Below are 13,676 nucleotides of genomic sequence, written 5' to 3' on the forward strand. Positions count from 1 at the left end.
CTCAAAGAGTCTCAGCCTCCTCCTCTACTGATCAATTCATAGTTCACAGGCCTAGGTTTCTTCCCCAAGTAACTTTTGGGGGAACAGAACTAGACCCAACAAGATGTTGGGCTTTTTCCCTCAGGCTTAGTGAAGTACCTCACACTGCTCTCTCTCTCTTTCTCTCACTCTCTCTGTCTCCCTCTTTCTCTCTCTCTCTCTCTCTCTCTCGCTCTCTCTCACACACACACACACATGCATGCACACGTGCGCATGCACACACATGCAGACAATGTGCTGTCCTATTTCCTTTATTTTTCTGTTCTCTAGTTCAGCAGTTAAGAGCACTGCCACTTTGGTTCTACCATGCCCAGGGTAATTTCTGCCATTTAAAGTTTGGATCTCTGAGGATCCAGGAAGAGGGGCGGGGTAGTTCTGCTTCAAGACCCCTATACATCTCCTGGCCCTTTCCCTCAGTTTCTCTGCTCTCCTGCAGATATCTTTTAAAGTACAGAATACTGCTGTCATGGTGTTGTCAATAAGAGCTTAACTTCCACAGCCTGAAGCAGGAATCTCTAGGACACTGGAATGAAAAAGGAGAGACTATGGTGCTAGGCTGGGTTTTGTTGGAAGCTTATGTTATTAGATCCTTGGGTCAGTTAGGATAGTCTCACTGCTGGTAGGAACTAGTAGGTAGGAAAGCGAAAGAGAGACTGCTGAGTGAGCTCTGAGTAGGAGTCAGTTCATATTTTTTTTTAAATTCCAGGTGTCCTAGACCATGGAAACAGCTGCAGTTACTTTAACTTTGGCACATAAATTCTATTTTGGAAAAGTATGAGAGGTTGTAGGAATCAGAATAAATTTCTAGTCCTCCACCTGGTTTGTCATGTGATCCAGAAGTCCATTACTTGCTTTTCTTTAAAAAGCTTACAAATTCTACATTACATTTGAGTCAGTTCAGCTTATCTGTGCTTCTTTATGAACTTCCTTCTGTTATAATAATATTAACTAGCATTTATAAATCACCTACTATGTGGCAAGCCATGTTTTACAAGTATTATTTTATTTGATCCTCATAAGAACCCTGGGAGGTAGGTGTTATCATTATCCCCATTTTACAATTGAGGAAAGACAAAGAGAGGTTTAAGAGACTTGCCATGGATGATAAAGTTAATAAGTGTCTAAGGCTGGATTTGAACTTCCTGACTTCAGGCCTGGTGCTCTATCCACCATACTATCTAGCAACTAGATACACTTCTGTGAATCTTTAAAAATGCTTCAATGACCCTCTTTTTTAACATCATCCGACAATCCCCTCCCAAATAAAAATAGAGAAAAATAAAGAAGAAAAAACCTTTAAAAAATGAATCCTAACAGTTGCCATGGCCAAAAATTTTTCTGCACATTCTCTCCATCACTTCTCTGCCAGAAAGTGGGTAGCATGACTCATCAAAGATCCTCTAAAGCGAGACTGATCATGGCTTTGATGAGATTTCTAAGATCTTTCACAGTTGTTTTCTTTACAGTGCTCTTGTCTAATTTGTTCCTCTGTTTCTGCTCACTTCAGAGATCAGTGAGCATCAGTTCATACCATGTAGGATTTTCTGAAATTGTCTCTTTCACAATTTCTTATAGCACAATTGTATTCTATTACATTCACATTTCACAATTCATCAGTCATTCACCAACTGTCTAGGAGCAAATCTAAGGTATTCCATAGATCTCAAAGATAATCTAATTTAACTGCTTCCTTTTGCAGAGAACACTGACATCCCAAGAGGAAAAATAATTAGCCCAATAAGTACCCTGGGTTCTTTGCTTTTCTTTTTCCCCTTTTTAATCCCTCCTTCAGCATTAGAAAGTTTGTTTTCCATTTGACTAGTGCCTTTCTATGTTATCTTTTTCCTTTGTTCCTTCCCCATTGCTGTTTATTTCCTGTTGAGTTTGATGTGTTTCTATACCAAACTGTTTCTGTTCAACCTTCCTTTATCCATTCAGAAAAGAATGAGATTTACATTTGATGTTCATTCCCACAGTGCCCCCATGATGTTTATATGTTGTTCTTTTCACACACCTCCATTGTGAAAAATAAGTTTCCCTTGCCCCTTACTCTTTTCTATACTAATATGTTCCTGCTTTTAATGCTCCTTATTTTCCCCTTCAAAAACAAAAGCAAAATAAAAAATGAGAAATTCTTCTTTCTCTTAGTCCTTAGTTAGCGTTTTTTCATACAGCCAAACAAACATTAATCCTATTTCTTCTTTGATCTTTCTCTTTTCTCCAAGTGAAATAAAATCCCACATTTTTGTTGCTTTCCTTCCTCTCTAGTGTTTCCAATACATTTTTATACAATCTCTCCAGGCTTTTGTACACATCCTGTTATTCGCATTTCCATTCATACATTATATATTAGAAATCTAATTTGATTCACAATTTCCTTGTACATCTACATCAATTTCCTTGGGAAAATCCACTTTTCTTTCTCATTATAATTATTTCTCTTTGTACCTTTGCAATTCCATTCTTTATTTGTTGTTGCTGCTGTTGTAATCATTTTTTGAGGGATTGTTTGATTTTTAAGACTGGGTCTCCCTATCTCATCCAGGTTGAAACAACATCAATCCTACCCTTGATCAGCATGGAAGTTTAAGCCTGCTCCATTTCTGATCTGGTTCACCCCTCCTTAGATAGCCTGGGGGCCTCTCAGTCTCAGTAGTTCATCATATTTCTGTTATGCTTGGGGCAGATACACAGAGAGCATTAGCTCTACTGCAGCCAAAAATTCACAACTCAATTACAGGCATGCACCAGCATGATTTCATTCTTCAGAGCTTCCCATCACTCTAGAGTTGACTTTACTTCTAGAATTTTAAACCATGGGATCCTTTACATTCATTTTCTGGAAACTTTGAAACCTGCTTTCCTAAAATCTGGGATATATGTCAACTTATTTCACTTTCACAGTCCTCATCATTTTGATTTGAGCAATAGCTCCCACTTGCTTGCCAGAATCAGGGGCAGCAGATCAGTTCTCCTTATCTCTTCTACCTTTTGAAGGATAAAACTACTATTGAAGATGACAACCCAATCTACAGATTCAGAATCACTCCTAAACTATAGTACTGCATCTCCAGCTTCCTTCTGGAATTTTTCATCTAGAAGTGCCATTGACATCTTAAACTAATCATGTCCAGAATGAAATTTATTAGCTTCTACCCTCTGACACACACTGCCTCTGTGAGTCTAGGCAAATCACTTATCTTTCCAAGGTTGTAGGTAATTCAATAAGATGATAAGTGAAAGAGCAGATACCTGTCTGCTTCGGTAGGAAGGCATTTCCTTACCAGGAGTTACTTAAATATTGATAAAATCATAGTTTCAATCCAAAAAAAAAATTCCAAATCTTTCACCTGTCCCCCATCAAAATTCTCTATTTTTCTTAAGTTCATAGTCTCTCTTGTTAAATCCTCTCCTAAATCTCCAGCTTCCTGCTTGACTTCTCCACCCATATATCAGCTATCAGTCAATCAGCAATTGCTTAGGAGTTTACTATGACCAGCCACTGTAAACTATCTGCAATTAATACACTAGACTTAAAGTCAGGAAGACCTAGATTCAAATCACACTTCACATACTTAGGGTGTGACCCTGGAGAAGTCACATAACCACTTTGGGCCTCACTTTCCTCATACGTTAAAATCAGAGGATTGATCTTAATGGCCCCTAAGGTCCCTCAGAGCCCCTAAATAAGTGCCTTAAATGGACTATATATACTACACTAAACCTGTTCTCCAAAATTTTCTGTTTCTCTGGAGGACACCACTATCCTCCCAGTCACCACGATTCATTGATAACCTCAGAATCATTCCTGACTCTTCCTTCTCCCTGACCCATCAATCTAATCAGCTGGCAAGTCTTATCATTTCTATCTTTCTTCATACCCACTCCTTTCTCCATATATCCTCATCTTTCTTTAGCTTTAGCTTAATTGTTGCCTCCTCTGTGAAGTCTACCCTGATGCTCACTGTTGTTAGTATTACTTCCCTCCTAAAAACACTTTGTATTTCATTACCAGCATGCATGTTGTATTCTCCAACGAAAGTTCTTCGAATGCAGGAAGTGTTTTCTTTTTGATTTTAGATGCTCGGCTTCTACTAGTTCTCCTGTGCTAAGAATGTAGCACATTTGTTTAAATGAATTTATCATTTGCTTATTATTTTGATTATAATTTGTGCCTGAATTTGTTGTATTTTTTATAAAGCTGATACTTTTATGAAGAATATAGTTAATCAAGAAAAAGTAACATGTCTGGTGTCTCTTAGGACTAGCAGTCAACAAACAAGAGAAAAATTCCTGAACTTGTTAAAGCAAAAAGCCTTCTGGTGCCATCTACTGGTGAAACTGGGGAGATTCTGCTGATTGCTTGCCCAAGCTCAGACTGATGATCATGACAATGAACACATCACTTCTTGATGTGTTGAATGAATGTTGATCACATTCCCCCTTGATGAAGTTATAAATACATTGGAGAGAAAAGGACACTGGCATCATCAGAACGTTTGTACAGTGCTCCAGTGGATGTGGCATAGCTGTTGACATTCAAATTGCTTGAGAAGGAACCCTCAATTCAATTCAAAACTAGAATAAGATTCTCTATCAAAACTGATGCTTCCCAAATTCTCTTATTCTCAAGCAACATTCCAATAACTGCATTAAGTCCTGAGAAGTTACACAACTTCCTTAATATAATACCCAACCACTGGAAAGAAATTGGTCCAAATATAATGTAAAATGGAGATCGTAATAGCACCTGCCTCACAGGGTTGTTACGAAGATCAAATGAGATAATATTTGTAACTCAATAATTATCATAGTGCCTAGAATATAATTGGTATTCAACAAATCCTTGTTTTCCTACTCCTTCCTCCCTTCCAAAAAAACCTGTTAAGGAAGATATCTGATGGCCAGTCTGCATCATACAGCTGGAAAGATAGATACGAGTTGGGCTACATAGTCTGTGTGGTAATTTGAGGTACGTAGCACCTAATAGTTGCCTAATAATGACCAACTGCCTTATTGGCTTCTAAAGTCTATAAGGGCATATCATTCCCAAGTTCAGTAGTTAGTTTCCATTATTAATAAAACTAGATGGTACCACCACTTGGCTACTGATTAAGTTTCCTCTTTCATCCCAACACATTTAGCAGCATTCACTGAAGAAAATGCTGAATGAATTAAAGCAAGTATCTTCCTTAGTCTTTGCCCACTCACTCCTTTCCTGAGGACCCAAGAGATAACACATTTTTCTAGGAGTTCCTCCCAAAGGTTCAGATCCCCTTAGTCAGTGTCCTAATTGCCAAAGGACTTTCTGAATAATAGCTCCCAAGTCTACACAAAATATGATTTGAGCCCTTTTCAACACTATTTATTAACCCAAAAAGTGAGGAGAGGCAAAAGTGGATGGAATTTGAGGACTTAGCTTATTCAGGTCTCTTCCCCTGTGGCTCTCATAGTAACAAAGACACAATTTGCTCTGAGAGCCTTACCCTAGAGAAGTTTTGGGATCTTAGTCCCTCAGGTTCCAAGAGAGGTTAGTAGGGAAAGAGAACATTAATGAACTCAATAAGAATTCTTTGCAGAGACAAGAAAGAAAAAAGAATTAATAATGAGGCTGAATGCTTTTGCCAATGATCCTTGGACAGGGACATGACCAGAAGCCTAGTGCTTTCCTTGGCTGAAGGAATCCAGTTTGCATTAAGATATAATAGCATCATCTTGGAAAATCTATGAATAGTGGAGAAAAATTCTTGATTGCGAATCATGACCAGGTAAATCACAGATATCATGTAGTCTGCTCAGAAAGCACAAGTCAGAAACATCAAAAACACCCATGAATGTCCTTGACCTCAAGGTGAGTGAAGATAGACCTAGAGGACAAACCTCTAAGTGATTGGATCAAGTATTCAGTCTAGGATGCTGACAAGCAGGAAACTGTTGAGAAAGGGCATGAATATCTTCCCTGACCTCAGCTTCAAAGGTTGGAAATGTATCTGTGTCTCTAAATCTCCTTATGTTGTTATTTCCCAAATCTGTTTGGAATTCATTTATATTTTTAGCTTATAGGACTGTTTAAATGGTGAGTTTCAATTTACTAGCTAACATTTAAATACTTCCTTTTATCTAGTTCAAATTTACCAAGATCCAGTCCCAGCTCTGCCATTTATCTATATGAACTTGGACAAGTCTTTTACACCTCTCTCAGGCTCAGTTTCCACATCTTTAAAATGAGTAGCTCAACTAGATGACTTCCTGGATCCTTTCCACTTTTAAGATTATCATTCTATGAACTCTTTCCACCCTTCAGAGATACCCCTACTTTCTACAGAATGAACTCTAATGAATTAAGTGTATATTCATTCTTCCTGATTCTTTTGGCTTGATTACATAATTCTCCATTCATGCTCTCTCAAAATTGGGTACCAATTTTTTTAATTTTCCTTGACCATCCATAATGCTTCCCACAACCCCCACCCTGGCCCATTTTCCTTCAAAGAACTTCAGAGTTATTGAAAGGGCCAGTGGTCACTTAGTACAAACTTCCAAGTCATGTAAGAGTTAACTCTATGACTTGCACTTCATGGAAACAAACTTATATCTCAATGAGATATATTTTGTTGCCTCAAATTATTTTCCAAGCTGAATTCGATGTAAATGGTTTTATGAAATCTCAGAGTGTGGTGAAGATGAAAAGGCTAACTAGTGAGGATCTTTAAGTTACATTCTACAAAATCTATCCCCCCCCCCTTCTTTGGGAGCCTTTGATATAAGAATAATACCAAACCATTCAATACAATCCATCCTATGTTGTCATCTCATTCACTCCATGAAGTCAAAGGTGTATTTTAATCCAGGTTCCAACCACTGAGCCAGCCATTTCAACTACCTGTCTTCACTCCTCCATTTGAAAAACAGACTACAGTATACTTTTTATGATGTTGTTTCTTGTGGAGTAGAATTGAACAGAAGATAAGTCCAAAGGTGATTGACTTCCTAAAAAGACCTTATTATCTGGAGCATGGTATAGTGCCACAAGCATTGGACCTGGAGACCTCGAAGATAATCTAATTTAACTGCTTCCCTTTGCAGAGAACACTGACATCCCAAGAGGAAAATAGTTAGCCCAAGCTCATTAGGACCCTGGCTGGTAGTAGTCTCCAAGACTGCTCTCTCTTTCGATGTAATGCTCTTTCTCCACTCTACCATTCTGCCTGTCATTTGACATCTGGCCACATCTATTTTTTAAAGATGATTCTCCCCATCTCTCCCAGGCTGGATGTTGAGGCGCTACTCACAAGCTGATTCTACTTCTTTTCAACAGAGAAGCTTGGATCTACTCTGTCTCCAGCCCTTGCCAGTTCCCACATCAGGAAATCCCTGGCCCCTCTCAAGGAGGCTTACCATATTGGCTCCAGACTTAGTGTGGACCTTCGATTGGCATAGCCCTACTGCAGCTCAGAACTCCATGAGCTCAGCCTTAACTTCTCTGGCTTCAGGTATGTGCCATCCTGTCTCATCTTCACAAATTCCCAATATTAAATTGCATGTTATATTTCCAAAGAGTTGGCTATTTCCTACAATTAGTTGATCATCAAACCACAATTCATTATATGGGTAGTCAATTATTCATGCCCCTTGCAAACTTATTTGGACATATTTCTTGAATTTCTAATCATACTTTAATTAAAAAGTAGACTAAGAAATGGGGAAGATTGAAAAATAAATATAAGATGAAGTTAAAACACAGATACAAGAATATTTGTGGCTTAACTATAGATATCCTCTATTCATAATATATCTTTTTCTCTTTGAAAAGATAATTAGTAATGTACCCTACCTTTTTTCTTACAAATCTTTAGCTTTGTTACCCAGTTTTTTAACTCAGTAAGCTGAAGTACTGAGAAATAAATGGACTACCTAAGCAGCAAACAGCATTTCCCTGGAAAGACTAAATCTTATAGCCCCTAAACAGAAGTCCTGTGAGATATCAAGCCCCTGTAAGTACTAGCTTCTTCCCTAAGGGTATGTTTTTATCATTATATTTTTCCTCCACCATCCATCCTTGACTATGCCCAGAGAATAGCTTCACAGAAAAAACCAATATCTCCTCAGACCGCTCACACCTCTGAGGGTCCTACTCTAACCTAGATCAAAGCTACAATTTCAGATGAGTAAGGAGCTTCCCCTCTCTAGATCTTCATCTCTCTCATCTTAAAACATGTTTTTGGACTAGATGGCAGTGTAGTGTTATATGATTTCGATCCAGGTCCTTTGGATCTGGAACCAAAGGATCTGAATCCAAAACCTGACTATAATGCTTACTTACTTGTGTGACCTTGAACAAGTTACTAAGCTTCTATGGGACTCATTTCCCTTACCTCTCAAATGAGGAGGGCCCAATTCTATGATTCTATGATGCTATGTCTAAAATGTTTTACAATTTTACCATGACTTCAGAATCTGAGAGATGGAAGAGACCTTGAGTGCTATCTGGTTTAACCCATATCTGATTAAAAATCTCTCTACAACATGCCCGGCAAGTGACCATTCAGGTTTTGCTTGAAGACCTACAGAAAAGAACAAGTGTTAAGAAGTTTTTCCTTATATCGAGCTGAAGTTTTTCTCTTTCACTCACTGTCCCTAATTTTGCCTACCAGGATCCAGAATACCAAGTCTATTCTCTCTCCCAGTTAATCTATTGGAAGGAGTTAGGAGATTCTGTTGAAATTTGAAGTAATTATAGACAACAATACTGGTGAAACTTATCTAAACTTGCTCTTCTTAATGAACAAAAATCCACTTTCCCTTTTCTGTCCCCCCTCTCAATGGAAAGGACCTTGTAACAAATTAGCATAACCAAGTAAAACAAATTTTCACATTGGCCATGTCCAAAAGTATATTTGTCTCATTCTTCACTCCAAGTCTTTTATCACTGTTAGGAACATGCTTCATCAAGCATCCCTTGACTCATGGCTTATTAAACTGATCTGAGTTCTTAAGTGTTACCAAAAAGTATGAAGTCTAGAAGAGAAAATAAAGACCATAGAGAACTTGGTTGTGTTTTCCCACTGTTTCTCATTGAAAGAAAGGGATGAAAAGATCAATATTTTGGAAAGCAAAAAGTTGATTAAGAAGATGTCTGTGCATAGGATTTGGGTTTCTGAACAGCTTAAAATATAGAGATGTTGGGCTCCTAGCCAAGGAAGGAATATACCTAACAAAGTCTAGTAAGGCTGTATTTACCAGAGGTCTTACAAACCTAACATATAAAGGGTGTATGTATGTATCCACAAAACTAGAAAACTATAGAGAGAAGTTGCAATGGAGGAAGAAGAGTAGCACTTGAAATACCTCAAGGGGACAAAATCCTAGAAAAGAAGCCATTGTAAAACCCATACCCTCATATGTCTATATACAAGTGGAATTTAGGCTACAAGGAAATAAAACTAGAAGCCTTGATGCAAGGAGGCAAAGTTAGTCCCATAGATATTACTGAGACTTGATGGGATAAAACTTGTAACTAGAATATAATTCTTGATGACTAAGTATCATTCAAAAGAAACTGGATAAATAATGGGACTTCAGAATATTGCATCTTAAAAAAGTATATTTGTGTTAGAAAAAATTAAAATCATGATGACCAGCAGTTTGGAGAGCATTTGAAGATCAATGGAGGGAGAAAGAAAGGATTTTGTCATCAAAGTATACTACAGAGCACCTGGACAGAAGGAGGAAACAAATGAGAACCTCAAGAAACAAATAATAAGTCTAGCATAGAGGTACAAAACTAGTAGTGATAGGAGACTTTGATTATCCAGATATCTACTGAGCCTTTCACCCAAAAACAGAGCAGCAAAATAATTTTTTGACATGCCTTAACAATAATTTCATCTTTCAAATGATAGGAGAATGGACAAAGGGGAAAGTATGTATTGAATCTGAGTCTCACTAAAAGGGAGGAGCTGGTTTCTGGGGTGGAAATGATGGAAACCTTGGTACAGGTTGTGGAGAGAAGTGGCTACTCCCTTCTAGAATGTGTGATAAAGAGAAGAAAGTTAGCCATGATTGTATGTGCACCCTGGATTGGAGGAAAGCATATTTTCAAAATTCAGAATGTCTGTATCCAGTCTCCCTCCCTCTTCCAATCCATCCTCTACACATCTATGAAAATAATCTCTCTAAAGTACAGAGTTGATCATTTTATTCCCCTCCTCAAAAGCCTTAAATAATTCTGTATTGTCTCAATGACACAAATTCCCCAGCCTCACATTTAAGGACTTCTACAATCTGTCTCCCACCTATCTTCCTAACCTTACCTCCTATTACTTCCATTTATACCACTTCCAGACAAACTTTGCCACCAGCTGTTCTACAAAGTTGATATTCCAAGCATTATACCTCCAAGCATTTACTCATGTCATCCCAGCTACCTGGAATTCACTTCCTCCCAATCTCTGACTCTCAGGATCCTTTTCTCCCTTCAAATCTCAGGTCAGGTCATCTGTTCTGTCATCACCTCTGTGGTCTTTCTTCCCTAATTTTCCAAGCTGGTAATGTTCTCTTTCTCCCCAAATTATCTTGTGTTTACTTATCTGTGACATTGCTAGCTCCTATCTCTATTCCCACAAGACCACTAGCTCCTTCAAAGAAGGAACTATTCTATTTTTTGTCCTTTTATCCCCCAAATATCACAAAAGCCTTTGAACTTAAGTTCTTAATAATTCTTCACTGAACTGAGTTTCCTGGGTAATGAGGCTTGAAGGTGAGAGGTTATGTGCATATGTGTTCAATAATTCTAGATGGCAGCTGTGGGATTATATGTTGTGACTACTCAATGAGATTGGATATAATGGTCCTGTCCCTGTTGAAATTGGGACTGAATGCATTTGGTTGGAGTTAAGGTGGACTCTGTCCACTTGGGAAATGTGATACAACTCTGAAGTCGAGGAATGGGAAACAATTTGTACTTCCCTGGATAAAACAAGAAGGTTAGGAGATAGTGAACGCTGATAAAATTGCTTATGGTGCTGGTGGTCATATTATTCATATTCCCTAACTGGGCATTCTTTAAAAAGCTAATTTTGTGTAAACCTTTCTTCCAACATTAACATCCAAGCATTGAAATGAGATTCACATTAAATTCTTGACTATCTCCTCTTTTTCTGAATAGACTAGAAAGTAGAGTTTCTTAGCCCTACCTAAGTATTTTGATAACTGTATTTCAATATGATGTGTCCCAAAAGTCTTAGTGTAAAGTCTTTATTTTAAGCTATAGTTAAATTTTAAGCTTAAGTAGATTAAAATTGAAGTTTATCTTATAATTAGTTCCTTTTGTAATCCTATATATTTTATTCTGTACATTTAAAAATATGATTCTGAAAAGGAATCAGTAGGTTTTGTCAAACTATCAAAAGTGGTCCTAATACCAAAAAAGGTTAAGAACCCTTGAAATAGAGAGTTAAAAAATCACAGTAGTAATAATACATCTAATGCTTCACATTTTTAAAAGCATTTTCATACTTGCCACCTCGATTGAAGTTATTAGGACAATTTTTAATACTTCTCATTATACAAATTAGGAAAGTGAGGTTCTGAGAGAGCAAAGTGATTTGGCCAAGATCACTCAGCTACTTAGTGGTGGATTGAGTTCAATTCAATTCAACATTTATTAAGCATCTACCATATTGAAGACATCGTATGTTATATGATGGGAGTATAAAGGCAGAGCAGTTGCTGCTCTAAAGTTGTTTACATTCTCCTGTGCGCCCAAATAAGTAACTGGACCTTTGACTCCTAATACAGTTCTCTTTCTACCATACTGGTGTGCATCAGAAGCCCTCAGAAGGTATCCAATCTTATTTCTGGTTCAAGGTGGTATCGCCTCAGTTTTCAATATGTCCAACAAAAAATATTTCCTTAATGTGCCTAGTTCAATACACCATCTAGAGTTGTAGATACTCTTCTTGTCAAGAAGTTCATTCTGATGTCTAGACTAAACGCTTCTCCCTATAACTTCAGTCCATGCCCACTCCCTGTGACCATCTCACTGGAGATAGAAAATTACTTTCCACCATACTCCCTATAATAACCATTTGTCCATTTTTCTTTAAATCTATCATTCAGCAATCACCCACCTATATAAAATAAAAGAATATGAAAGATACTAATGGTACCTTCTCTGTGAAAGAATTTGTCTTACTGGGTTTCCCAAGCCTTAGTCACCTACAAACTCTGCTGTTTCTGGTGTTCTGTATCATCTACGTGATGACCCTTATAGAGAATGTGGTCATTATTATAATTGTCTGGGCCAACCGGCAACTCCACACTCCCATGTACTTCTTCCTGGCTAATCTAGCAGTACTAGAGGCCCTCTACACCTCAGTCACCATCCCCAAGATGTTGGAAAACTTCCTGACTAAGAAGAAGACCATCTCCTTTGCTGGATGTTTCACACAACTCTTTTTCTTTCTCTCCTTTGCCTCTTCTGAGTGCTTCCTCCTGGCAGCCATGGCCTATGACCGATATTTGGCCATCTGTCTCCCTCTGCGCTACCCAGCACTCATGAACCCAACTCTCTGCTTGGGTTTGGCCCTAAGTGCCTGGCTGAGTGGCTTCCTTGCTTCTTTTGTGTCAATTGTACTCATCTCCCAACTGAGCTTCTGTGGCCCCAATGTACTCAACCATTTCTTCTGTGACATCTCTCCACTGTTGAAGCTCTCGTGCTCAAACACAGAAGCTATAGAGACTCTGGACTTTGTAGCAGCTCTGGCTGTGCTCATGACTTCCCTATTTGTGACAGCATTCTCCTACATCTGTATCCTGGCTACTGTCATTAGGATTCCATCTGGGACAGGCCGCCACAAAGCTTTCTCTACTTGTGCCTCCCACTTGGTAGTGGTCACTGTGTTTTATACTACTACTATATTTATGTATGCCCGGCCCCGGGCCATCAGCACCTTTGACTTTAACAAGCTGGTGTCTATAATCTACTCAGTGGTGACACCACTCATCAACCCTATCATATACTGCCTAAGGAACCGGGAAGTGTGGGAGGCCTTGGCCAAACTCACCAGGATCTCAAGACTCTCTGTGGCTGCTCACTTCAGGTCCTCCATAAGAAGGAAATCCACCTGAGTTTAGGTGTGTCTCATTGCTCATATTACCTCTGTTCCTCAGGAAAGAGGGGAAAATCATTTGGTGGATGAAAGGTCAAAATGAAAAACTGCAGATCCATTCTGGTCTCCTAATTTGCATCATGCCTTCCTTCTCAAGTCCATCCAATATGTGGCTAGAACCACGTGTTGAATCCAATAAGATAGGGTTGGATGTGAAGTCTTGGACTTGTGCTCAAAAAATAATTATACAAGTACAAGAAATATATCAGTTTGGGAACTTCCAGATCACCCTGATAACTCATCTTGAACTTGTAGTTCACTGAACCTTGAGAATAAAAAGACATGAAACAAACTCACTTCCCTCATTGAATTCATGTCGTTCTTCCAAACTGACATCTTCCCAACATCATGTTTACATTGAATCGGTACAAGGAATAATGCCATGTGCTGGCCACTCTAATAAGTTCTTGTGTATCGAATGGGAAAAAGTGTCTAGAAGTGAGCTTCCAAGCTCTGTTCTTGACC

The 13,676-nt window shown here is 38.4% G+C and overlaps 1 protein-coding gene across 1 annotated transcript; it reads left to right on the plus strand.

The window, feature by feature from the left end:
• Nucleotides 1-12,189: 12,189 nt before the first annotated feature.
• On the plus strand, nucleotides 12,190-13,170 carry LOC140515280 (olfactory receptor 6B9-like). The gene has a single exon (XM_072625935.1). The coding sequence runs from the start codon at nucleotides 12,190-12,192 to the stop codon at nucleotides 13,168-13,170; it is 981 nt and encodes a 326-aa protein (XP_072482036.1).
• The last annotated feature ends 506 nt before the right edge of the window (nucleotides 13,171-13,676 follow it).

This window comes from Notamacropus eugenii, chromosome 1 (assembly GCF_028372415.1).
Source record: "Notamacropus eugenii isolate mMacEug1 chromosome 1, mMacEug1.pri_v2, whole genome shotgun sequence".
Lineage (NCBI taxonomy): Eukaryota > Metazoa > Chordata > Mammalia > Diprotodontia > Macropodidae > Notamacropus > Notamacropus eugenii.

Bases quoted from the DNA above. Each gene is read 5' to 3' on its own strand.
- LOC140515280 (XM_072625935.1), top strand. From the start codon at position 12,190: ATGAAAGATACTAATGGTACCTTCTCTGTGAAAGAATTTGTCTTACTG.